The sequence below is a fragment of the Bos javanicus genome, chromosome 3 (genome assembly GCF_032452875.1).
Source record: "Bos javanicus breed banteng chromosome 3, ARS-OSU_banteng_1.0, whole genome shotgun sequence".
In the NCBI taxonomy this organism is placed as follows: domain Eukaryota; kingdom Metazoa; phylum Chordata; class Mammalia; order Artiodactyla; family Bovidae; genus Bos; species Bos javanicus.
In genome coordinates, this window is record NC_083870.1 from 22,697,642 (window position 1) to 22,725,461 (window position 27,820).

Sequence of the window (27,820 nt, forward strand, 5' to 3'; positions counted from 1 at the left end):
TATTAGTAACCTCACATATGCAGATGACACTGCCCCAATGGCAGAAAGTGAAGAACTAAAGAGCCTCTTGATGAAAGTGAAAGAGGAGAGTGAAAAACATTCAAAAAGCTAAGATCATGGCATCCGGTCCCATCACTTCATGGCAAATAGATGGGGAAACAATGGAAACAGTGATAAACTTTATTTTCTTGGGCTCCAAAATCACTGCAGATGGTGACTGCAGTGATGAAATGAAAAGACGCTTGCTCCATGGGAGAAAAGCTATGACAAACCTAGACAGCATATTAAAAAGCAGAGACATTACTTTGCTGACAAAGGTCCATCTAGTCAAAGATATTGTTTTTCCAGTAGTCATGTATGGCTGTGAGAGACCATAAAGAAGGCTGAGTGCCGAAGAATTGTTACTTTTTAACTGTGGTGTTGGAGAAGACTGTTGAGAGTGCCCTGGCCTGCAAGGAGATCCAACCAATCCATCCTAGGGGAAATTAGTCCTATATATTCGTTGGAAGGACTGATGCTGAAGCTGAAGTTCCAATACTTTGGCCACCTGATGTGAAGAAGTGACTCACTGGAAAAGAGCTTGATACTGGGTAAGATTGAAGACAGGAGGAGAAGGGGATAACAGAGGATGAGATGGTTGGATGGCATCACTGACTCAGTGGACATGAGTCTGAGTAAGCTCTGGGAGTTGGTGATGGACAGGGGAGCCTGGCATGCTGCAGTTCATGGGGTCACAAAGATCGGACATGACTGAGTGACTCAACTGAACGGATTCAGAGTTCTTATAAAAATTACAGCTTCTTCCCTAGTGAATACTTCATGGTAGTAGAGAAAAAGAAACTATGGTGATAGATGGGAGTGAAAACTAGTACAACCACTATGGAGAACAGTGTAGAGATTCCTTAAAGAACCAGAAATAGAACTGCCATACAGCCTAGCAATCCCACTGCTGGGCATACACACTGAGGAAGCCAGAATTGAAAGAGACACACGTACCCCAATGCTCATTGCAGCACTGTTTACAATAGCTAGGACATGGAAGCAACCTAGATGTCCATTGGTAGAAGAATGGATAAGGAAGTTTTGGTACATATACACAATGAAATATTACTCAGCTATAAAAAAGAATGCATTTGAGTCAGTCCTGATGAGGTGGATGAAACCAGAGCCTATTATACAGAGTGAAGTAAGCCAGAAAGAGAAACACCAATACAGTATATTAATGCATATATATAGAATTTAGAAAGACAGTAAAGATGACCCTATATCCAAGACAGTCAATGAGACATAGATGTAAAGATCAGACTTTTGGACTACGTGGGAGAAGGAAAGGTTGGGACGATATGAGAGAATAGCATTGAAAATGTATATTACCATATGTAAAATAGATGACCAGTGCAAGTTCGATGCATGAAGCAGGGCACTCAAAGCTGGTGTTCTGGACAACCCAGAGGAATGGGTGGGAGGGAGGTGGGAGAGGGGTTCAGGATGGTGGGACACATGTACACCCATGGCTGATTCATGACAATATATGGCAAAAACCACCACAATATTGTGAAGTAATTAGCCTCCAATTAAAATAAATAAATTTTTTTAAAAAAGATTAGCAAAAAAAAAAAAAAAGAGCTTTCCCAGATTTCCCCAAAGTTCTTTCATTTCTTTTCTTTTTCTTTTAATTTTTTGGCCACACCACAGGGCACATAGGATCATAGTTCCCCAACCAGGGATCAAACCCGTGTCCCCTGCATTGGAAGCATGGAGTCCTAACCACAGGGACTACCAGGGATGTCCCAGAGTTCTTTCATTTCTTAATTCTTTAATTCTATCCAGTAGATTGTGTACTCCTTGAGCGCTGGACCAGCAATCCAATGCAAGTAACCCATTAAGTTGGCTAATTCCAGTCATATTAAGTGGATCTTTTAAGTGGTCAATTAAGTAAGAGGAAAAAGTTGCATTAAAATAGGCCACAGTACCTTAATATATTTTGAACAAACAACTGAGACTCTTCCAGAACAAGTGAACTATTGAGAGGATTAGGGAAAAAGCATTTGGAAGATTCTGCATTACGGCTGTGGGATTAGGGGATTTTAGGGGAATTGTATAAAAAGCCCAGTTTTCTATGCTAGCAGAGCTTAGTGCTAATTCCTCCAGCTTTCTTTTAACACTCGGAAGGAATCATCAGAGAATCCCTATAAATTTATCAAACTTCCAAAAGGAACCCTGAGTTTCTTCTAATACTCATACCCCTACATTCTACCTACCAAATTTCTTGCCTTTCTCATCCCTGAATTCTACCCTCACTGTGCTGATTTTAAGCCTTTAGAATCAGCTAATTTCACACATGCCCAGCTCAGCCTGTCTTCTTGCCTGATGTGTTCTTTCCTACCAAGTCCCAATTCTCTTATTCCTTTGTTCTCTAGAATTACTATTCTCTTGTTAAGGAAATATTACACCCTTTTGTAGAACACTAAGTCTACTTGCTTGCCTTGACCAAAATCTAGTTTTCTTTAATCTTTGTCTCTTTTGTAACCTCTCAAGAGCCCTTGCAAGGATCCCACTTTCATTTAGTAACTTTCTTCCCTTGCAAACCATATGAAATGATACAATTCTCTGGATCACAAGGAGGCATTATGTCATAGCATGGCATTCGAGTTCCTTCACAAATTGGATAAAGGCTGCTTTTTCAGGCCTATCTTTCACTTCTTTTACCATATATCCTATCATTTTCTAGATCCTATCATCTTCTAAATCTTCTAGCTGACTTACCCACTAAGCAGCAAACACAGCAGGTAATATGTTGAAAGCTCTTTGTTTTTCTGGCTGCAAACTGGGTCCACCTTGCAGGGCACAGGCTTCTCTAGTTGTCGTGCGAGGGCTTAGCTGCTCTGCTGCATGTGGGTTCTGAGTTCCCTAACCAGGGATTGAACCCACTCCCCTGCATTGGAAGACAGATTCTGAACCACTAGACCACCAGGGAAGTCCCTGAAAGTTCTTTAAATACAAGAGTCAAGTTTATTTGCCTTTGTCTTCCAAGACTAGACCAATGCCTAGCACATGGGAGGCAGCTAATAAATCTCTAGTCAATGAATGCAAGTCCAGCTTTGGTGGTTTTCTAAACTCTACAGTTGTTCAGTCCCTAAGTCATGTCTGACTCTTTGCAACCCCATGGACTGTAGCATGCTGGGCTCCACTTTAGAGTTGGGTTTAGAGTTGGATACAACCAACGGAGGAAATGAACAGGCTTTTTCTACACAAATAAGGAGTAAAGGGGAAGGCATACAAGACAGAGAAAACAGCAGAAGCAAAGGCATAAGGTATGAGTACCTTTAGAGTTGGCTCAAATTTTCTCTATGGCATAGTGCCTATAAATTCCTGGCAAATTGTTAAGTACTATCCTACCTTTGTTTAGCCATGTCCTTGATGTTGGTGTTAAATTCCTGCTACTGGAACTCTTTGTGCATTGGTGCATAAATTTATTTGTTAAGACTGGGTATTGAGTTGCCTTTAACCTTACCCCTCACTCTCACCAAATAAAAAAGCTTGTAAGGTAAGGTTTATTCCCCAAGGGACTTAAGGCATAAAACAGATTGACAGTTTATTTTTACTTCCTTCTCTCTGTGGTATAAAGCCCCTTTGTGATTGAGTACAAGAACAGATGTGTTTCCCATCATCCTCCCACCCTTTTACTTTGAACCTAACTTTTCATATAATTTTTATCATTTTCTCATGTCCATATCTCATTTCCCAGTTGAAAGACTATTTTAGGGAGGAGGCGGATATTGGTTGGAAAGCAGATTAGGAGAAATTTCTTCCAAAGACAAAGTGGGAAAGAGTAAGCTACCAAAGTTAATATGGTTATATTCTGGTGGTGGAAGGGTAAGGTGATCAACTGACTGTGTAACTTCCTTGGTACAGAAAACTAGCCTGTATTCCTTTGAATTCTCCATAGCATGGTCATTGTTAATAGGATTATTATTCATACTGAGGTAATTTTACACATAAATTTTTGATTTTTTTTTTCTCTTTAGGGTTAAAGACATTGCCCCCACAAAGTGAAATGATGACAGAAATAGCTAAAGTTCAAGAGGATATGGCAAAACAGTAAGAATTCTCCCAATTTTTCCCACTCAATTCTTAATAAGAGCAATGTTGTACTATATTTATTTTCCTTGTGTTCATTTAAGGATTTAGATATTTTGAAGGAAAGGAAATAATAGTTTGTCACAACAGAATAGAGAAATACCACCAAGTGATTTGAGTATGGATGGGAAAGGAGATAAGAGCTTAAGAAAATCCTATGTGTAAGGCCTAAAAGAAAAGTCAAGTAGGAAAAAGTACACGGAGGGAGAACCAGGTATGTTATTTTGGCAAGAATTACTTGAAGGGCTGTTAGAGCTGCCAGAGAAAGGAGGGGCAGCAATGAATTAATGAGGGGTGGAGCTGCCAGAGAAAGGAGAGGCAGCAATGAATTAATGAGGGGTGGAGCTGCCAGAGAAAGGAGAGGCAGCAATGAATTAATGAGGGGTGGAGCTGCCAGAGAAAGGAGGGGCAGCAATGAATTAATGAGGGGTGGAGCTGCCAGAGAAAGGAGGGGCAGCAATGAATTAATGAGGGGTGGAGCTGCCAGAGAAAGGAGGGGCAGCAATGAATTAATGAGGGGTGGAGCTGCCAGAGAAAGGAGGGGCAGCAATGAATTAATGAGGGGTGGATATGGTCAAATTACAAATCTGTAGGTAGACTTGCAGATCTGCAGAGGACATTTGCTGGCTGGCCTGTGACAGCATACTCAGGCCCCAGTAGCTCTTGGTATGAACAGTCTATATGATCTGGGAAGGTGGTACCATCAGCTAGCTGCTTAGTGCTTATTTAGCAATCTGAATTTCAGAACTTAAACTTATTCACTGGGGGATTTTTATTTGAACGAAGTTGATGTTGATCAAGTCCTAAAAGTCAGAGGCACAATCACCCCATGCCCAAAGATGTGGTTTTCTTCAGTTATATGATTATACCAGTGTAACTCTCCCTTCTGGGAGGAAGAGAAAGTTTTTATTTAACCCTGATACCCTTTCTAGATGCCCTCCTGTTTTCCTCCTTCCTTTCACTGCCAAACTTCAACAATATAAACATTCTGTATTACATGTTCTAAATTGGCACCCTTTTCTCCATTGTAACTTCCATCCTTATTCCTGAAATTGCTCTCTTAAGAGTCATCCATGAACAACTTAATTTTTCTTTCACTACTGAGTTTGGTGCTTTTTAACACCTCTTCCTTCTTGGAGTGCTTTCTTTCCCTGGCACTATTTATTATTTTTATTATTAATTATATTTATTATTGGGCTTCCTAGATGGCTCAGATGGTGAAGAATCTGCCTGCAGTGCAGGAGACTTGAGTTCCATCCCTGGGTTGGAAAGATCCCCTGGAGAAGGGAATGGCCACCCACTCCAGTATTTTTGCCTGGAGAATTCCATGGACAGAGGAGCCTGGTGGGCTACAGTCCATGGGGTCACAATATTATATTATTTAAATAATTTATTATGTTTATTATTTAGTATGTATTTATTATCAATTATTATATTTATATCATGTGTTATATTTATTATATTATTTAAATATATGTATTATTACCCCATTTCAATTTTCCTCCTTTCTTTCCTTTGACTTACCTTCTGACTGTGAGCAGTTCCTAAGGACAATATTTAACTTTTATTGAGGGTCAACTTTGTGCAAATACTAAATGTTTTACATGTATGAGTTTATTTAATTCTTGAAACAATCCTACAAAGCAGGTACTAGTGTATCTCTGTGACATCTTCCTGAATACCACAGCTGTTGACCCACTACATGCCTGTAAACCCATGAGCTAACATAATACCCATAAGGGAAAGCTCTCAAATTCTTTCCTGTCTTACCTTCTTCTCTTCTAAACTTTAGTCCCATTTCACAAATTCCTTTGCCTATCTATCAGTTCCTCAGGAATTCTATCTTACCAGTTCTATTTTAAATTTATTTTCTATCATTTTTTCTGCCTTGTTTTTTATAGTTTCTTTTGGCGTTTCTATTTTTATTTTTTTTTAAAATTTGTTGGCTGTACAGCATGTGGGATCTTAGTTCCCTGACCAGGAATTGGGATCTTAGTTCCCTGACCAGGAATTGAACCCATACTCTCCTTCACCCATCCCTCCTCCTCCTGAATTGGAAGTGCAGAGTTTTAACCACTGGGCTGCCAGGGAAGTCCCTTTTCCTGTCCTTTTTGGATTTCTAGTAAGCCCATCTAATCTCAGTTAACCTGACTTGACTTTTCTCATATTTCTTTTCTGTCCCACTGTTCTTTCTTTTTTTTTAATAGAAAGTAAAAAGAGAAAGTCATCAGTTAACTCTTTAAATCCCACTGGCTTCCCCGATCCCACTAGTGATAAAGAACCCACCTGCCAATGCAGGAGATATAAGAGACGTGGGTTCATTCCCTGGGTTGAGAAGATCCCCTGGAGGAGGGCATGACAACCCACTCCAGTATTCTTGCCTGGAGAACCCCATGGACAGAGGAGCCTGGTGAGCTACAGTCCCTAGGGTCGCAAAGAGTCGGACATGACTGAAGCGACTTAGCATGCACTTTTCACATATGTATTGTACTGTTACCACATTTTCTCTCCCAAAAGCCCATTTTGCTCTTCAAATCTGTACTTGGTGTAATCATTCCATCTGGTTCCATTTGGAGGAACCTTGTAGGATAAGTCATCCTCCCCCTCCTTTCAGGATTCCAAATTAATGTTGGTCCTGAGAAGTCCTGCCCTTTGGACTCCACCTCCCTCATGAAACAATTGAGGATCCCAAACTTGAGAATTTTTGTGGTGGGTTCTTTCTGACAACATCAGAGTCCTCTGTATCTCGATCTGCTATGTTTGCTTCCATATATCCACCCTTATTTTCTACAGCATTCTTCCTCTACTGTAGGTAGTGCCCACGAATACTCTGTGCTTACATTCTATACTCATTGTTGCTTCTTCCTTCACTGTGCCATTCCCTTGACTTGTAATGCTCTGCTCTTTGTTCTCACTTATCTATTTCTTCCACATCCTTCAAGAACTTAACATAGCTCTGTTTCAACTACCCTCCTCTACATTTCTATATTTATCAGCCTAAAACCACATGATTTAACAAAGTCTTGAATTCTTCTCTGTTTCATGTGTACCTATCTACTCCAGTAGATTATAAAGGTCCTTAAGGATAGAGACAGTGTCTTTTCTTTCTTCTCTGTTTTCTGTAGTTCCTATCCCAATATTGAGCCAATAGCAGGTACTCAGAAAGCACTGATTGATTGAATTGTTAATAGGCCATGGTTTCTGTCTTCTCTGCTTCAGGTTTGTGGAAAGCCAACGCCATACCATTCAGGGAGACTATATAGGTACCATGGATGAGCTTGCTGATCTGGTGGGCGTCAAGCCCAATCTTCTGTCCCTGGCCTTCACTGACCCCAAACTGGCATTCCAGTTATTTTGGGGACCCTGTACTCCAGTCCAGTATCGTCTACAGGGTCCTGGAAAGTGGGATGGAGCTCGAAAAGTGATCCTTACCACACAAGATCGTATCAAGAAGCCACTAATGACAAGAATACTTGAAACCGATAATTCTAACACTTCGACAATAACAATGGCCAAGTTTGTGTTGGCTGTTGTTTTCTTTGCCATGGTTATGACCTATCTGTAGCTGTTCCATTGTCATGGTCCCAGTTTTCTTTGAAAGCTGAATCTACAGATGCCTTTGGAGCCTGACAAGATTGAACAACTTTCATTGCCCAAAAAGAGATATTTCATATTGCCCAGAAATCTACTTTTCTTTCTCTTTCCAAAGCATTCATTCTTTTTCCTCTTTTCCCTACAGTGAAATCTCAGCATTTCATTTCTATTGACTTACTTCCCTTACTCTTATGACTCATTACTTTTTCCTTCCAGTAATTCCTGGACCATGAGCTTAGATACTCTTTTAGTCATCTTTGTTTCTCCTTAGCAGAATTCCTGGCATGTGCCAGGTGCTTAATAAATGTGTGCCGTCATTTATCAAATATTATGGTGGGGAACATAAGCCAATATCTACATAAGAAATGGGTGACTCCATGTAACTGTGCTTCTGACAGTATTTTCTACTAGAAGCTGAATCTTTTGTTGTTTTTAATATATAACTAAATGTATTTTTCCTGAGAGATAAGAGAAAAAAGTTGTCTTATAACTGTTGTACACACCTAAGATAAGATATATAGATACTTAAACATTTTGTTTCACTATGTATTCACTAGTATATCTGATACCTGGTCATTTTTATTCTTTTCCGCTAAGTAACACATCTCTATTTTTTCAATGAGAACTACCTTCAACTATCTAGGTTCATGGATCATTCTAACAATCTAGCAGCTGCCAACAGGCTCAACCTGACTGGAAAAACTGGGATTTTAAATTAGCGGTCCAGTCCTTTTTGATCTCTCAGCTGTCATGTTAGGATACAAGACTTTATCTTAGGAACTGTGATAAGTAGCCATCAACTGCTATAGTATGACACACAAATGTGACTGGATTTCCTCCCCCACCCCCAACTCCCACTGTCTCCCCTCCATACCCTCCCACACACAGAAAGTCAAGGTAATTCAAAGAGGTCAGTTATGTAATAAATTAAAATTGATGATAACTAAATATAGGGGGTATTCTACTTTTAACAGTTATGTCAGAAATTGCAAGTTGTGAAAAACAAAGCAAATGAAATGAAAACCAGGGACTCCAGTTTATGTCCAAGAGCTGCTGTTGATTCTGTTTTCTCATCTGTAGAAGTGTTGCCCTGTTTTTGTGCCTTAGAGAAGTTAGCTAAGTGTTAATTGTTGGGCACACTGAATTTCATGAAGAAAGGTACTGGATGTACCAATCAGATGTGTGTTCATAAAGATGCTATTGTATAATATATTTTGGGATTGCTGTCTATTACTTAACAAAAGAATAAGTTTGAACAACTGAAGAAACAACACTAGAAATTATTTTCTTTCCCAATATAAATAAGAGAACCAGAAATGTGAGAACTACAACTTCTTCTTAATCATATAACTATTAATATTTGTACAATTCCCTGCTATTTTGCCTGTGGAAAAACTTTTTGAGAATGAGAAGGTCTTTTGCCTTCCATAATTCTTGTGATACTTGGGATTTATCCTCTATTAAAATGGACCTAGTATCTTTTTTTTTAAATTGGAGTACTTGCTTTACAATGTTTTGTTAGTTTCTACTATACGGCAAAGTGAATCAGCTATATGTATACATATATCCCCTCTGTTTTTGGATTTTCTTCCCCATTTCCTCACCACAGAGCACTGAATAGAATTCCTTTTGCTATACAGTAACTTCTCTAAAATGGACCTAGCGTTTTCTAATCTGCAGACTATTCTAGTGCAAGAGTAAATGAAAAACCACTTCTTTTTCATTTCCTTCTTTTAACATATACATTTTCCTCTTTTAGCATGTAAGTTTGTTGAATTAATAGTCCTTTGACAACATAATTCCTAGTGATCAGTAATAAATACTTCACTTTTCTCTTTAAATAAAAAGCATGTAATTCTAAGCTCATTGACTCTCTCACTTTATGTATAATATGAAAGTTTACCAAAAAAAAACCATCATCATAAACCAAGGTAAAATTCAGATGTGAATAGGAAAATGAACTCAAAACAAACTCAAGATACAAAGCCCTAGTTACTGATTTTGTCGTCGTTGTTGTTTAGTCGCTAAGTCATGTCTGACTCTTTTGACCTGATGGACTGTAACCCACCAGGCTTCTCTGTCCATGGGATTTCCCAGGCAAGAATACTGGAGTGGGTTGCCATTTCCCTCTCCAGGGGAATCTTCCCAACCAGGGATTAAATCCACATCTCCAGTGTCTTCTGGATTGCAGGTGAATTCTTTACTGCTGAGTCATCTGGGAAGCCCCAGTTACTGATTAATACTCATCAATTTACCACATCTTTCTTTTGTAATCATATTAAAAAGTAATATCATTTTCCTAATTATATTATACCAAAAAAAAAAAGAGAGAGAGAGAGAGAAAGCTTTTTTGTAGTACCAGAAAGTAAGGAAGTGCTCAAAAAGCAAACTGGTGGGAGTATGTCATAGGGACACAGGAACCAACTGAAAATGGCCCCAGTGGCCAAAGCTGAATAACAGTACAAATAATCTAGCGATCTCGAGTGGCTTAGGCCTGCAGCAGCTTGAAGCGGGGTTTTGGTTCTCAGCCAGAGATTGAAGCTGGATCATGATGGTGAAAGCACCAAATCCTAGCCACTAGGCCAGTCGTCAGTGACAAGGCCCTGGCTCTTCAGCTTTGCAGAAAAGAATTCCCACTAAGAGAGAAAGTAGTGAAACCAGTAAAGTATTTATTACGAAGAAAAAGGGTACCGTATGTGTGGATAAATACATGGACACACTCCCTTCGTGGCAATTTGAATCATTTTTATGGGGCATTTCTTCCAGTTTCTTTTGGCCGATCATTTTGATGTACCTGGTTCGGTGTTCATATTTGGTATATCTCAGGATCCTCCCGTATGTGCCAAGGTGGATTCTATGGAAAAGGCCTATGGGTAAAGCATCCCTTAGCACTCCCCTTCAAGGGGACTTTCTGTGAATGTGTGGTCAGGGAGGTCTCCTGACTTCAAGAATGAGAAGTACATGGCCTGGGCAGGGCTCAGCCTCCTCCCTTGACAAGATATTCTTGTTTTGGAGTTTCAGTCCACAGGGAATAAATCTCCAATCACTTCACTGGGTGGGGTGGGTGTGGTAATCTACCTCCTGCCTCACTAGTACTGGATTATAATATAAAGTATAAAAAAAATGCCCATGAGTCCATACTGATATAAATAAGTGATTGAGTAATAAATAGGGCAGAACAGACAAAACACCCATAGGAAGAATTTTGAACCTTTACATAACTACACTACCCTCAAGGAGTTGAATCACAATTCCCCACTCCTTAAGTATAGGCTGCAGAGAGTGACTTCCTTCCAAAGAGAACAATATGAAAAGGGGGAGAATTAACTTTGCAGTGGAGAAATCAGACAAACACTACTTCAACTGGGTGATCAAGATTAACATCAACAGTGAAGTCATGCTGACAGTATGTACTCTTGATATGATGTGATGAGAAAGGTACTTTACATCTATGGTCTTTCTCCCTAAAACCATAACCCAGTCAACCCATGAGAAAAACATCAGACAAACCCAAGTTCAAGAATATCTTACAAAATACCTGACCATCTCAAAACTGTCAAGCTCATCAAAGAAAAAGGAAGGTCTGAAACTGCTGTAGTATAGAGGAGCCTAAGGAGACCTGATGTCTAAATGTAATGTATCTTGGATGGGTCTTGGAAAATAAAAAGGACAACAAGTAAAAGAAAATGAAATTACTGTTAATAAACTATGGATTTTGGTTAATAACAGTGTACTGATTGGTTTATTGGTTGTGACAAATGTACCACAGTAATGTAAAATGTTAACAATAAAATAAATTGGATGTGGGATATTCAGGGACCCTATACTATCTTCCCAAGTTTTTCTTAAAACTATTCTAAAATTTTTAAATTACTAAATAAAAAAGAAACATATTCCTTTGGTTCAGGATTTGACCCAGAGCCATAATCTAGTGGAATTTTCTCAGAGGAGAAGTTATATTGGACCGTACCATTCATTTAAATTACTTTCTTTTCCCTTGATTAGTCTACAAATTAAGCTGTTTTAATAAGGTACACTATAACTTACTATAGAATTATTTTCCTTTGCTGAGTAAGTATAGGCTACAGTTGTAGAGGAAAAATGGTAATATAAGGTCAAAAGACACATTTTCTTAAAATACTCAGTTAATTTTTTTCTTGTAGCTGAGTATATTAAGACAGTCATCTCCACTAGCAAATTGTATGATATATTAATGACAAGTACATTCACGAATGAGATAGTTTTACTCAATATTGGATCTCTGCATTGTTAATTTTATCAATAGTAATATAAAACATACTGAAAGGTTGTTGCTGAATCATGCAAAGACGCCGGGAATTCAATCCGGGGCCAGAGACGAGGCTTGATCACTCAGAGCTTTGTGTAATAAAGTTTTATTAAAATATATACTGAAGTATTACTGAAAGGTTGTTGTTGAATCACGCAAAGACTCCGGGAATTCAATCCGGGGCCAGAGGCGAGGCTTGATCGCTCAGAGCTTTTGTGTAATAAAGTTTTATTAAAGTATAAAGGAGATAGAGAAAGCTTCTAGACATAGGCATCAGAAGGGGGCAGAAAGAGTACCCCCTGCTAGTCTTCAGCTGGATGTTACATAGTCACTAGCAGTCTGTTACTGAAAGAAAGGAATGTCTTAGAATGGCACCAGGCCCCTCACCCATAAGATGCATTTTGGGATAATATTGGCACCAAATGGTTCATCCTGGGCCATAAAATGATTAACTTGAATCTTGAAGAAGGGCAGATCACCATACAAATAGTTTCATTTACAAAAATTAGGGGAACAATATCTGAGTATAACATACTGGTTTGTCAAGTAGGTTCTGAGCCAAGAGGAGGAACCGACTTGAAGAGAGTTTGGGAGTAAATGCATAGTACATTAGCATAGCTTAAGACAAACATTTCCATAAGAAAAAGGCAGTGCTTAACTTCAGGTGAAACCAGGGGTCATTATGGCAACACGGTATTTTAAGAGAAACCTCTTTTTAAATTTGTATAGAGAAGGAAAAAATATTGCTAGTTTGTTTCCTCCAGCTGCTTAAGAGAGATAAAAATGTCTGACACTTGCAGCCTATTTCCTCCATTTGGAGACCCCTGGCCTTCCTGCCTGTTACCCTCTCAATACTATATAAATATCCTCCAGACTGCCTATTGGAATTTACCAAAGTGTTGTGTTTTTACCATGCTTCTATATACATTCGCATGCTGTACCCTCCTCTTATTACATGTTCCAGCCTATTTCATATTTCACCTTCCAGATTCACTTTATCTGTTATCTCTTCCAGAAATCTCTAGATTTCCAGGATGAAACAGGTGACCTCACTACACTTGGTATATTGCTCAATTATACACAATGAATATCACAGTCACACTACATAATATCAGTTGTTTCTCTCACCTAGTTCTTCCTTGAACTAGTAAATTCCTTTGAGGAAGATACTTTATAATTAATTTGTATGTTCCTATGGCAACCCACTCCAGTACTCTTGCCTGGAAAATCCCATGGAGGGAGGGGCCTGGTGGGCTACAGTCCATGGGGTCGTGAAGAGTTGGACATGACTGAGCAACTTCACTTTCTCTTTTCACTTTCATGCTTTGGAGAAGGAAATGGCAACCCACCCCAGTGTTCTTGCCTGGAGAATCCCAGGGATGGGGGAGCCTGGTGGGCTGCCGTCTATGGGGTCGCATAGAGTCGGACACGACTGAAGTGACATAGCTTAGCAGTGCCCAATATAGTGTCTGAAACATGGTAAGACCTAAGTAAATTAGTGATTAGTTAATTAAATAAATTCAACATGGGAGATAACAGTATGAATGAGTTTTTTAAAAAGTAAATAAAATAGTGAATAATATGTTACCATTTTATTAAAAAGTGATCAGGAGATTAAGGGGTTCTTAACACTTTGAAATGTTTGTGGGCCAAGCACGTTCTTCCAGAAAATATTCTTGGATAAATCTTTGATCTGAGTCAGTAGGTCATCTCTAATATTCTGTTTGGTTTGAAACACAAGTGATATGTCCTATCTATAACGTATTTCCTTGATCAAACGCAGGGTTTAAAAAGTCAATCTCAGCACAGGAAAGAAGATGGGGGACATGTCTTCCTCGATCCTGCTTGCTGTCCTGGTCCTCACTACTGTTTCTTCATGTTTTGTCACATTCCCCAGCTTCTTTAAAGTATCCACTATCACTTCTGTTTGAAGTTCTTTAGAGACCTCCTGTTTACTCTTCATTCAGGGAAGATTTGAGCACCAAGCTTTCCACCTTTCTCTATATATAATTACTCCTGTAGTTGATTTTTTCAGCAGTTTTTTTTAACCTCAATTTTTTATTGATATATAACTGACATGCATTGTTAGTTTCAAATGTACAATATAATGATTTATGCATATATTATTAAGTGATCACCATGGTAAATATGGTTAAGATCTATCACCACAAATAGTTAATAAATTTTTTTATTAACTATTAATTACTGATGATGAAAGGTTGTTGTTGAATCACGCGAATACACCGGGATTCTTGGCCCCCGGAGGAGAAGAATTCAATCCGGGGCCAGAGACGAGGCTTGATCGCTCAGAGCTTTTGTGTAATAAAGTTTTATTGAAGTATAAAGGAGATAGAGAAAGCTTCTGACATAGGCATCAGAAGGGGGCAGAAAGAGTACCCCCTGCTAGTCTTTAGCTGGATGTTATATAGTCACTAGCAGTCTGTTAATTAAAGAAAGGAATATCTTAAAATTCAGAATGGCACCAGGCCCCTCACCCATAAGATGCATTTTGGGATAAATGGTTTATCCTGGGCCATAAAATGATTAACTTTAATCTTGAAGAAGGGCAGACCACCATACAAATAGTTTCATTTACATAGATTAGGGGAACAATATCCATACTGGTTTGTCAAGTAGGTTCTGGGCCAAGAGGCGGAACCGACTCGGAGACAGAGTTTGGGGTAAAGGCATAGTACATTAGCATAGCTTAAGACAAACATTTCCATAAGAAAAAGGCATTGGTTATCTCTAGACTCGAGAATAGCTAACTTCAGGCGAAACCGGGTGTCATTATGGCAACACAATATTTTAAGAGAAATCTCCCTTTAAATTTGTATAGAGAAGGAAAAAATATTGCTAGTTTGTTTCCTCCTGCCGCTTAAGAGAGATAAAAATGTCTGACACTTGCAGGCTATTTCCTCTATTTGGAGACCCCTGGCCTTCCTGCCTGTTACCCTCTCAATGAGAACTTTAAAGATCTACTCTGTTAGCAACTTTCAAATGTACAACAGAATATTGTTAATTATAGTCACCATGGTGTACATTATATCCCCAGGACTTACTTTACAACTGTAAGTATTTACCTTTAGGGGCTTCCCTGATGGTTCAGGCGGTGAAGAATCCACCATGATTCCCATGCCTGGAGAATCCCCATGGACCGAGGAGCCTGGCGGGCTATACAGTCCATGAGGTTGCAAAGAGTCAGACATGACTGAGCCACTAAGCATGGCACACTTACCTTTAGACCTCCTTCACCCATTGTGCCCATGTCCTGCCTCTGCCAACCACCAATCTTCTCTGTGCATCTGTGAGTTTAAGTGTTTTATTTTCTAGATTCCACATATAACTGAGATCATATGCTATTTCTCTCTTTGTCTTACTTATTTCATTTAGCCTAACGCCTTCAAGGTCCATCCATGTTGTCGCAGAGGCAGGATTTCCTTTATTTTTATTGCTAAATAATATACCATTGTGTATATATACCACATATTCTTTATTTCTCCATGAATGGACAGTTTGGTTGTTTCCATGTTTTGGCTATTATAAATAATGCTGCTATGAACATGGATGTGTAACCTTATTCTGTAGTTGATTTCCACAATTATGTAAGTAACACTTTCACCCATCCAATGTATTAGTTAGGATTAGTAACAGTAACCCAAAGTAACAGTGGGTTAAACAAGGTTAAAGTTTATTTCCTTCTCATATTAAAAAGTCTGGAGGAAGATAGTCCTGAAGTGGTATAGCAGCTCCATAGCATCTCTTTCTGCTCCGCTCTCAGCATATGGCTCTGTCTTACGGTCCAAGATGGCTACTGGAGCTCCAGCCATTATATGGACATTCTACGCAAAAGGAAAGTATAGTTTCCATTTCTCTTAAGGCAACTTCCTAGGAGAACATTGCCTTCCACAGAACATTGCCACTTGGATCTCATTTAGTCACATATATCTAGCTACCAGAGAGGCTAGGAAATGTGTCCTTATACAGAGAGGCAATGTGCCCAGGTAAAAATCAAGATTCTGATATTAAGGAGGAAGGGAGAATGAGTATAAGTGTTGAGGTAGATCTTTACCACCTGGCCTCTCAGTTCAGTGACCTTCTCACCCCAATGATCTTATAATCTACCTATGTCATTATCATCAAAACCTTGATTTAAAGCATCTTACTCTCCGAAAACATCTCTTATCTTTCCAGCACACTCACTCCAGTACTCTGACTCCAACAGTTTTTTGACTCCCCTGTGTGCCCTCCATCAACCTCCTCTTTTTTTTGGGGGGGGGGGCGTTGTGCTGGGTCTTTGTTGCTTTGTGTGGGGGTTTTTTGTCTCTAGTTGCTTCAGGGCAGGGGGTGGGCTACTCTTGGTTTCAGTGTGCAAGCCTCTCACTGCAATGGCTTCTTTTGTTGCAGAGCACAGGCTCTAGGCATGCAGGCTTCAGCAGGTGTGGCACATGGGCTCAGCTGCTCTGCGGCATGTGGGATATTCCCATACCAGGGGCTGAACCCATGTCCCCTGCATTAGCAGGCAGATTCTTAACCACTGGACCACCAGGGGAGCTCCATCAACCTGCTCTGTCTTCACTTCTTAACCCACCTGGTCTAAAACCCATGGTCCAACATTATATCCATACCCTTCCATGCACTCTCAATTCCTTTGCCCTTTCCCCCATACTTGCTTGGGTATTACCTTTGTTATGTGTCTTCACTAAAACACTCAAATATGGCGAGAGAAAAATACTACCTGACATCTTAAATTCATGACTACTAAACCTTGCTTCTTTTTTCTCTAAGATAGACGCAATCAGAAGATTTTCACATCTTTCCACTCAGTGCCTGAGGTTTGTAATGAGGGCTAGTTATATAGGCACCCTCTGCCTAGCATATATCAAAATTCCAGGCTCCCAAGAGGAAAGCAGATGTTCAATATAAAACACATGGTTAGACTTCAGTGGTTAAGAATCCACTTGATAATGAAGGGGACATAGGTTCAATTCCTGGTCTGGGAGGATTCCACATGCCACGGGGCAACTAAACCCATGCACCATGACTACTGAGCCTGCACTTAAGAGCCCATGCTCTGCAACAAGAGAAGCCACCATAATGAGAAGCCCGTGCCCTGCAACTTGAGAGTAGTCCCCGCCCACCATAACTAAAGAAAGCCTGGACACAGCAGTGAAGACCCAGCACAGTCAAAAATAAAATTAAATAAATATAAGATAATAGATTCCATAATTTACAGGAAATGGATAAATTCCTTTACAAGCGTAATTAAAAAAAAATAATAAACCACATGGTTATACAGTTTAGTCTCGGGGAGCTACTCTTATCAGGGTGGTAAGAACCCTCCCCAAATCCAAATTCTCAGGCACCAGACATGGGTTAAGGATGCAAGCTGGCCTTCCTGAGGATAAACAGTCTCAGGCCTGGAGTCATGCCCTCCTTGAGAGGGCAATACATACATAAGTTATTTGGAATTTTTCTGTACAGAAGATTTGTTCCCCATATTCTGGTTGGTTTTAATTCTTTATTTTGGGGGATATGGGAAGCACTATCATGGTTACAAGAGTCAGCTAACCCTTTCCTGCACATTGCTTTTTATTAGGAGCCTCCAATACTGGTCTCCAGACTCTTGCCTGGCCCAGTGTTTCTCAAAATTTGGCTCTTGAGCCAGAAATACCAGCATCATCTGGAATGTGACAGAAATTCTCAAATCCCACCCCAGACTTACTGAATCAGAAATTTTAGTAAGTCCTCCTGATGAATGGTAAAGTTGAAGAACCACTGGTTTAGCCAGATAATGAGGAAGACCTGTACCTGCTCTTTCTGTCGGGCTTCAAACTGATCCTGAGGTCTCCACTATATGCCAGAACCAATAGATGAAAGTAGGTTAGGATGGGAGTGGTGTGGAGTCAGGGTATATTCAAACTAGCATCTTCCCTTCCTTGTGGATTGTAAATAAACTTATTTTAAAGCTCTCTTCAGAGCATTCTTTTTCTCAATTTCCTTGGGGGCAAATTCTCTCATTTGAAGAGTCTTCTTACGAAAGATCATGGTACTGGATGCCTGTGTTTTACTATTTGGATTGCTTTAGTAATTTTTTATGTTTTTTTTTTGGGGGGGGGCGGATTTCATAGTTTCATAAAAGTTGAAAAACTAAAACAAAGATTTCTTACATAACTTTTGCCCAAATTCCCTAAAGGCAAGACTTTACATACCAACAAAGGAACAAGAAAATTAACATTCATATAACATTGTTAACTAAACCACTTATTCAATGGTCACCACTTTTCCCACTAATTTCCCTTTTTTGTTCCAGGATCCTGTATTACATTTAGTAGTTATGTATCCTTAATCTCCTCTAATCTTTGTCAATTCTTCAATGTTTTGTTGTCTTTCAGGACCTTGACAATTTGAAAGACCTAAGTTCCATATTTTATTTCTGATTTATTTACTTTATACCTAATGTTGTTTTTCTATTGCAGGATCCCACTTTCTAAGTGGGATCACATGCCCTTTATTATTAGTCTGCTTTAGACTGTGACAGTCTCTTACACCTTCCTTGTTTTCGATGACTTGACAGTTTTGAGGAGTACTAGTTAAGTATTTTGTAGACTATCCCTTAATTTGTGATTGTCTGATATTTTCCCCTCATGATTAGGCTAGGGTTTTGCATTGTCAGGAGGAAAACTACAGAGGTGAAGTGCTATTCTCATCACATCATACCAGGGTACTACTAATCACTTACCACTAATGATGTTAACCTGCTGAGCTTGTGTTTGTTAAGTTTCTCCACTGTAAAGTTATTCTTTTTTCCTTTTTTCCAAATCGTATTCTTTGGAAGGAAGTTACTAGGCTCTGCCCATACTTAAGGGTTGAAGAGTTATGATCCATGTCCTTGAGGGCAGAGTATCTACATAAATTTTTTATAATTCTTCTGTATGGGAAGAATCCTCTCCCATGTATTTGTTTATTCAATTATTTATATCAGTATGGATTCATGGGTATTTATTTCATAACATGGGTTATAATCCAATTCTACATTATTTATTCCATTGCTCAAAGTATTCCAGCTTTAGCCATTTGGAGCTGTTGCACTGGTGCCTCCGACATACCGTCATTAGTTTTTTTAAAGCACTTCTTCACTTTCTGGCACTACAAGATGCTCCAAACTCATCTTGTACATTCCCTGTCACAGTTTTAGGAGCAGCCGTTTTGCTCGGAGTCCTGGTTACTCTCACTAGAGAATGGTATTAGAAATAAAAACTTGGTGCTAAGTGTGCTCATTGCTACTGGGGTATCATGGCTTCCAGGCCCTTCAGAGGACAGAGCTTGGAAATATGTGTATACTCACGAATACACAATTATTTCTATACTTATCCATCTACTTCTACACTAAGCTAAATATGACTTCATACTAATGAGAGAGGTAAAGCTTATGCAGATTGATAGGGAGTCCAAGGCCCCTTGAGGAGGAGGCAAGCATTCTTTCAGATATTCTTTTGCCTTAGTCTCATAAGACATGTTTCCCTTAGTTCAGTTCACTTCAGTTCAGTCGCTCAGTCGTGTCCGACTCTTTGCAACCCCATGAATCGCAGCACGCCAGGCCTCCCTGTCCATCACCATCTCCTGGAGTTCACTCAAACTCATGTCCATCGAGTCAGTGATGCCATCCAGCCATCTCATTCTCTGTCATCCCCTTCTCCTCCTGCCCACAATCCCTCCCAGCATCAGAGTCTCTTCCAATGTGTCAACTCTTTGCATGAGGTAGCCAAAGTATTGGAGTTTCAGCTTTAGCATCATTCCTTCCAAAGAAATCCCAGGGCTGATCTCCTTTAGAATGGACTGGTTGGATCTCCTTGCAGTCCAAGGGACTCTCAAGAGTCTTCTCCAACACCACAGTTCAAAAGCATCAATTCTTCGGTGTTCAGCTTTCTTCACAGTCCAACTCTCACATCCATACATGACTACTGGAAAAACCATAGCCTTGACTAGATGGACCTTTGTTGGGAAAGTAATGTCTCTGCTTTTGAATATACTATGTAGGTTGGTCATAACTTTCCTTCAAAGGAGTAAGCGTCTTTTAATTTCATGACTGCAGTCACCATCTGCAGTGATTTTGGAGCCCCAAAAATAAAGTCTGACACGGTTTCCACTGTTTCCCCATCTATCTCCCATGAAGTGATGGGACCGGATGCCATGATCTTCGTTTTCTCAATGTTGAGCTTTAAGCCAACTTTTTCACTCTCCACTTTCACTTTCACAAGAGGCTTTTTAGTTCCTCTTCACTTTCTGCCATAAGGGTGGTGTCATCTACATATTTGAGGTTATTGATATTTCTCCCGGCAATCTTGATTCCAGCTTGTGCTTCTTCCAGCCCCGCATTTCTCATAATGTACTCTGCATATAAGTTAAATAAGCAGGGTGACAATATACAGCCTTGACGTACTCCTTTTCCTATTTGGAACCAGTCTGTTGTTCCATGTCCAGTTCTAACTGTTGCTTCCTGCCCTGCATACAGGTTTCTCAAGAGGCAGGTCAGGTGGTCTGGTATTCCCATCTCTTTCAGAATTTTCCACAGTTGATTGTGATCCACACAGTCAAAGGCTTTGGCATAGTTAATAAAGCAGAAATAGATGTTTTTCTGGAACTCTCTTGCTTTTTCCATGATCCAGCGGATTTTGACAATTTGATCTTTGGTTCCTCTGCCTTTTCTAAAACCAGCTTGAACATCAGGAAGTTCACGGTTCACATATTGCTGAAGCCTGGCTTGGAGAATTTTGAGCATTACTTTACTAGCATGTGAGATGAGTGCAATTGTGCGGTAGTGTGAGCATTCTTTGGCATTGCCTTTCTTTGGGATTGGAATGAAAACTGACCTTTTCCAGTCCTGTGGCCACTGCTGAGTTTTCCAAATGTGCTGGCATATTGAGTGCAGCACTTTCACAGCATCATCTTTCAGGATTTGAAATAGCTCCACTGGAATTCCATCACCTCCACTAGCTTTGTTCGTAGTGCTGCTTTCTAAGGCCCACTTGACTTCACATTCCAGGATGTCTGGCTCTAGGTGAGTGATCACACCATCGTGATTATCTTGGTCGTGAAGATCTTTTTTGTACAGTTCTTCTGTGTATTCTTGCCACCTCTTCTTAATATCTTCCGCTTCTGTTAGGTCCATACCATTTCTGTTCTTTACTGAGCCCATCTTTGCATGAAATGTTCCCTTGGTATCTCTAATTTTCTTGAAGAGATCTCTAGTCTTTTCCATTTTGTTGTTTTCCTCTATTTCTTTGCATATTACAATGATATATCTTACTCATGGGAATGCTTTTCTCAGGCTTTGAGTTAATTATAACATAATTATAATATAATTATAACTGTAATTATAACAATATATCTTGACTGGGATTTTGTTCTTTCTCAAGACTGGCACTACTGAAGCCCAGAGACATGTTGCTTGGAACATGTTACTCCTGGCTAATCTTTTGCTGATGTTGTGTCAAGAAGTATGTTGTGGGAGAAGGGTCTGGTAAAACTTTTACAGACTTGAAGTATTCTTTTTATCTATTCTCAGCAGCCAATTGAAAAGTATATAATGCTCAGCTCATACTAGCAAAGTGGATACTCTTCTACCTTCCTTCCAGTTCCTTATGCTGGAAGCTTTCCCTATCCTTTCACTTTAACAAAATCTCTGCTGCACAAAGCTGAGCCTGTGTCTTTGGTCCCAGAGTGAAATCTTCTCCTTCAGAGGCCACAAACCCGACACCAACCACCATAAGTGAAAGTGGAGTCACTCAGTCGTGTCTGACTCTTTGCGACCCCATAGACTATAGCCTACCACGCTCCTCTGTCCATGGGATTTTCCAGGTAAGAGTACTGGATTGGGTTGCCATTTCCTTCTCCAACCACCTAAGCTATCACTAATGTCTTCAAGTCTAATCTAGGATTTAGTGATCCCATGCCTAATCCTCTTACTTTATGTAGGAGAAAATTTATAACTAGAAAGATAAAGATACTTCCCCTAGTCAAACAAATTACAGTTAGCAGTCTACTTGCACCAAATCAATACTTATGTGGTGATGCTGTGTATATGCTGCTGCTGCTAAGTCACTTCAGTCATGTCCAACTCTGTGTGACCCCATAGACGACAGCCCACTGGGTTCCCCCGTCCCTGGCATTCTCCAGGCAAGAACACTGGAGTGGATTGCCATTTCCTTCTCCAATGCATGAAAGTGAAAAGTGAAAGTGAAGTCACTCAGTCGTGTCTGACTCTTCATGACCCCATGGACTGCAGCCTACCAGGCTCCTCCATGCATGGGATTTTCCAGGCAAGAGTACTGGAGTAGGGTGCCATTGTCTTCTCCGGATGCTGTGTAAATGCTAGGTGCTAAATCAATGCATTTTAATTAAGATGCTAATTAAGATACTAATTCTTCCAATAATATAAGTCTATATTATATTTGGAGGACATTTTCAGTGAACATTTAAGTCATATGTGTCATTAGAGACATTTATGGGTTTATAAGGGTCAGATTAGGAATCATATCTATTTGGGGTCATAGTGGTTTCTATGGAGATTTCAAGATTGTGAGTAGGTCCAGAGCAAGGGCCTTTAGCTAAGACCAGCAAGTACTAAGCCCCTTATAAAGGTTTGTTAAAATAACAGACTATAAGTATCATTTCAGGAAATAACTGGCCAAGTAGTTAACCTGAACCTCTTTTGTACAATGATCATCTAGATGTTCCACCTACCCTCACAAGTGGTTTCGAGGATCACACGACACAATTCATATGGAAATCCTTTGAAGCCTGAAAGAATTATGATAATATGTGGGGAAAATTCTGGACCCTTGAATTTGGTCCTTCTTCCTGCTGGTAGACAGAATATATGAACTGCTTCTCAGCCTGTATAAAATTATTACAAATAAAATAAAGGGATGAATCCCCTGGTGGTCCAGTGGTTAGACTCAGTGCTCTCACTGCCATGGGCCCAGGTTAAGTTGTTGGTCAGGGAACTAAGATCCAGCAAACTGTGCAGTGTGGCCAAAATGAATAAAACAAAAATAAGAAGCCACAAAGACTCAATAGCCAAAGGAATCTTGAGAAAGAGGAACAAACTGGAGGTATTACACTTTCTGATTTTAAATAATAATAGCCAAAACGGTATGGTACTGGCATAAAAAAAAGACACATAGACTAATGGAAGAGGATAGATAGCACAGAAATAAACACACATCTATACAGTCAAGAAATCTTTGAGGAAGGCACCAAGAATGCAAAATGGGGAGAGTCTCTTTAGTAAGAGATTGGGAAAACTGAATATCCACGTGCAAAAGAATGAAACCGAATACCTATCTTATCTATCTGAAGATGGTGTCAGATCTCACAAGTCAAGGGCTCAGTCCTACAAGACTATCCTACCCCACTATAAAAACATGCACTTCAGACACCAACCACAAGTCCAGCCTGTCATCTGAGCTCCTGAGAGATGGGCTATGGATCAGGTTCCCAGACTTCCTCCTCAGGTTTTATTAATTTTCTAGAGTACCTCAGAGAACTCTGGAAACCCATTTACTGTCTAGATTATTGGTTTATTATAAAAGTATATTACTCAGGAACCAGAAGGAAGAGATGCATAAGGCAAGGTATGGTGAAAGGACTGTTTCCAGGCCCTCTCCAAGTAAGCCACTCTCTGTGAATGTCCATGTATTCACCAGTCTGGAAGCTCTCCACATCCCTGTCCTTTTGAGGTTTTTATGAAAGCCTCAGTACATAATTATGACTGACTAAAGCACTGGCCACTGGCCACTGTCTCAACCTCCAGCTCCTCCCCCTTCTCCAGAGGTCAGGGGTATGGGACTTAAAGTTCAACCCTCTAAATAGTGTTTGGTTTTCCTGGCAACCAGCCCCATCCTTAGGTTCAGTCCAAAAGTCACATCATTAACCTAACAAGAGACACCTTTAATGTTCTCATCACTTAGAAAATGCCAAGGATTTTGAGAGTTATGCCAGAAAAAGAGACAAAGATCAAATACATGTTTCCTATTATAAATCATGACATCACCTGAATAGACCTGAATAGGCATTTCTCCAAAGAAAGTATACAAAAGGCCAACAGATACATGAAAAGGCACTCAACACTGATAATCATCAGGGAAATGTAAATCAAAACTACAATGAAATATCATCAGCTCATCTGTTAGAATGGCTATTATCAAAAAAAGACTAAGTGTTGGCAAGGACACAGGAAAGGGAATACTTGTATGCTGTTGGTGGGAATGTAAATTGAGACAGCCGCTATGGAAAACAGTATGACGATTCCTCAAAAATTTAAAAACAGAACTACCATATGATCCAGTAATCCTTCTTACATGTATATATCCAAAGGAAATGAAATCAGGATCTTGAAAATATATTTGCACTCCCATGTTCACTGCAGTATTATTCCCAATAGCCAAGGCATGGAGACAACCTAAGTGTCTGTCTAAAGATGAATGGCTAAAGAAGATGTAGCATACATACACACAATGGAATACTACTTAGCTATGAGAAAGAAGAAAATCCTGCCATGTCCAACATCATAGACAGAACTTGAGGGCATTATACGAAGTGAAATAAATCAGTCAGAGAACCAAAATACTGTATTGAATCACTTATACCTGGAATCTAAAAAAAAAGTTAAACTCAGAGAAATAGAGGGCAGAATGATGGTTGCCAGGGGTTGGGAGGTAGAGGAAATGGGAAGATGTTGGTCAAAAGGTATAAGCTTTCAGTTATAAGATGAATAAGAACAGCATGATGACTAAAGTTAATAATACTGTGTTGTATACTTGAAATTTGTTGAGAGTAAATCTTAAGCATTTTCCCACACAAACACACAAAAGTGTGAAGTGATAGGTATGAATTACCTTTATTGTGAGAATCATTTCACAGTGTATACATAGATCAAATCATTACACTGCATACTTATATATATATAATATAGTTATACCTCAATAAAATTGCAAAACATTAATATTGATGTTATTTATTTCTAAAAATAGTTTCCACAGTGGTTGAGTAGTCTCTTTTATGTATAAATTTGTATCTTTTCTCTTCCTAAAGCTGATTTTAAATAGACTTAAATTGTTTTTATTTTTATTGTGGCATAATATTCATATAATAAATCACCCTTTATAGTATAGTTCTGTAAATTTCGGCAGATACATTACATTCAAGATACAGTAGTATTCTATAATATAAACTTATTCTATAACTCAAAGTTCCTCAGTCACATTTGTAAACCCCTCTTCCCACCTTCAGCTCCTAGAAAGTACTGATCTGTTTTCCGACCCTAAGTCTTGCTTTTTCCAGACTGTCATGTAAATAGACTCTGGCTTCTTTCACTTCCCATAATGCATTTGAAGTTTATCCATGATGTGTGTATCAAGAATTTAATCTCTTTCACTGCCGAGTTTGATCCCTAGGTCAGGAAGATCCCCTGGAGAAGAAAATGGCAACCCACTCCAGTATTCTTGCCTGGAAAATTCCATGGACAGAGGAGCCTGATGGGCTACAGTCCATGGAGTTGCAAAGAGTCAGACATGACTGAGCACATTCCATTTATGGCTATACCACATTTTGCTTATGGATTTACCAAGTGAAAGACACTTGTGTTGTTTCCATTTTGGGGTGAGTGTGAATAAAGCCACATATTGTACAAATAAATGTTTATATACAGGGTTTTGTGTGAACCTGTCTTTATTTCATTTGAATAAATACCTAGGAGTGGTATTACTAAATTGCATGTTAGGTGTATGTTTAACTTTATAGAAAAAGATCAAATTGTTTTGGAAATGGAAATGACCAAGATGAGATGTCATACTCATTCCTGATCATAAATGGGGATGCAACCTGGGGAGTGGAGACAGTAAAGCTCCAGATGCAGAATCTAACCTGTCATCCAGTTCCATAAGATCAACAGATTTTCTCCCCATCCTCACTTCTCAGAGGAAGCAGGATACCTTTAGCAGCACACATAAAAGCATACTGTGCTATGAAGTCTCCCAAGCTCTCCTTTATTCTCCTTAGTTTATTAGGCAGAATGGCTTATCTGAGGAGAACAGTGGCAATGACATCTGAGATACAGCAATATCAAGAGAACCTCCATTAATTATTTTGCCTATTACCACCTTCTTTTCCTTCCCTCTAGAAGGAAAGATAGGACACTGGGGCAACAGTATTAAGTCTAAAGAGATAAAATTATACTAGTATTAGTTGAGAGGTCATGTTTCTTTACCTAGTCATTCCTGAGTAGAAGGAAAAAACAAATAGACATGAGACTGGGGATAAGAAGTTAATCCTTCGTACAGTGTGAAATTACTTTTGCCCTATACCTAAAATATGCAATATGCAAAGTTGACTTTTATTATTAACTACTGATTCATAAATGCTATTAGAGCAGAACGGTGGCATGGATACTCCTCCAAACCAGATTTGTCTCACCTATGGTGATCTGATGCTTATAAAGAAATACAGACAAGGGACAAATTATTTGGCGTGCAGAAACCACCCTGGGTTAGAAATCTGAATAGTAAATAAATTAAGATTTAATATATTTGTCCTTCAAGGCCCTTACTTCAGAGTCCTATAGAAAGATTAAAAGAAACTCAGAATAAAAGGGAGGTGGGGAGGGGGAAGTGGGGGTGGTATAAGGTTATCCAAGTAGCAGGTAACTAGACTGTAAAGATTTTGAAGGGGTAAGCAAAAGGTTGAAGTAAAATATGTAACTTTTTCTTCCTGCAAACTGTCTTTGGTGAGGAGCCACAGAATAACTGAATTTCTTAGGGGCAGAGTAAAAACATAAGTGGAAGCAGTGGATTTGTTGGACTTAAGTGGATGGGTATTCAACTTAATATAAAAAGGAACTTTTCAATTAAAAGGTTGAACTTTTCAACATTTCTGCTCATTCAGAAAGGGTGGCCTTGTGTGACTTGGGGTCCCCCATGACTGTCTGTATTTAAGACTAAGTGGAATTTCTGCGTGGTTGCTGAGTTATATCTGACTCTTTGCAACCCTATGAACTATAGCCCACCAGGCTCCTCTGTCCATGAGATTTTCCAGACAAGAATATTGGAGTAGGTTGCCATTTCCTCCTCCAGGGGGATCTTCCCAGCCCAGGGGTCCAACCTGAGTCTCCTGCTTTTCCTGCACTGGCAGGTGGATTCTTTACCACTGAGCCACCAGGTGGAATTATCCTGTTATAAATGTAGTAAGCAGAATTCATGTACCCTTCATTCTGCAAATTTTTATTAAAAGTTTACTCTGTACAGGTGCATGCAAGAATATGAAAAAGAATCAAACCTAGTTTTTCTCTCTGCCTATTGTCAGTGCAGTGGTTCTTATCCTTTAGGTGTATTCACATTCCCTTGGGGGATCTTGTTAAAATGCAGAATCTGCTTTTGAGACGGCAGAGGTGGGTTCGATTCCTGGGTCAGGAAGATCCCCTGGAGAAGGAAATGGCCACCCATTCCAGTATTCTTGCCTGGAAAATCCCATGGACAGAGGAGCCTGGTGGACTACAGTCCATGGGGTTGCAAAGAGTTGGACAGGGCTAAGCATCCATACACAGAGAGAGAACAGATGGGGCCTCTGATTCAGCATTTCTAACAAGCTCCCAGATGATGGCAATGCTGCTGGTCACTGTAACACACGCTGAGCGACAAGGGTTTCTAGTAGGTCATTAGACATGCATATAATCATAATACAGAGTAAGAATTAGTAAAGAGCACAGATATCCCATTAATTATCAGTAGAAAGCTGAAT

General features: G+C 39.5%; 1 protein-coding gene across 2 annotated transcripts in view; it reads left to right on the top strand.

Annotated features, from left to right (window-relative positions):
- FMO5 (flavin containing dimethylaniline monoxygenase 5) overlaps positions 1-9,595 on the top strand; it is a 42,618-nt gene extending 33,023 nt beyond the window's left edge. For both annotated transcript variants that reach the window (XM_061408898.1, XM_061408907.1), the window contains 2 exons: positions 4,029-4,101; positions 7,360-9,595. In XM_061408898.1, coding sequence (XP_061264882.1) covers positions 4,029-4,101; positions 7,360-7,705 — 419 coding nt within the window. In that variant the 3' untranslated portion in view covers positions 7,706-9,595. The remainder of the gene's footprint in view (positions 1-4,028; positions 4,102-7,359) is intronic.
- The last annotated feature ends 18,225 nt before the right edge of the window (positions 9,596-27,820 follow it).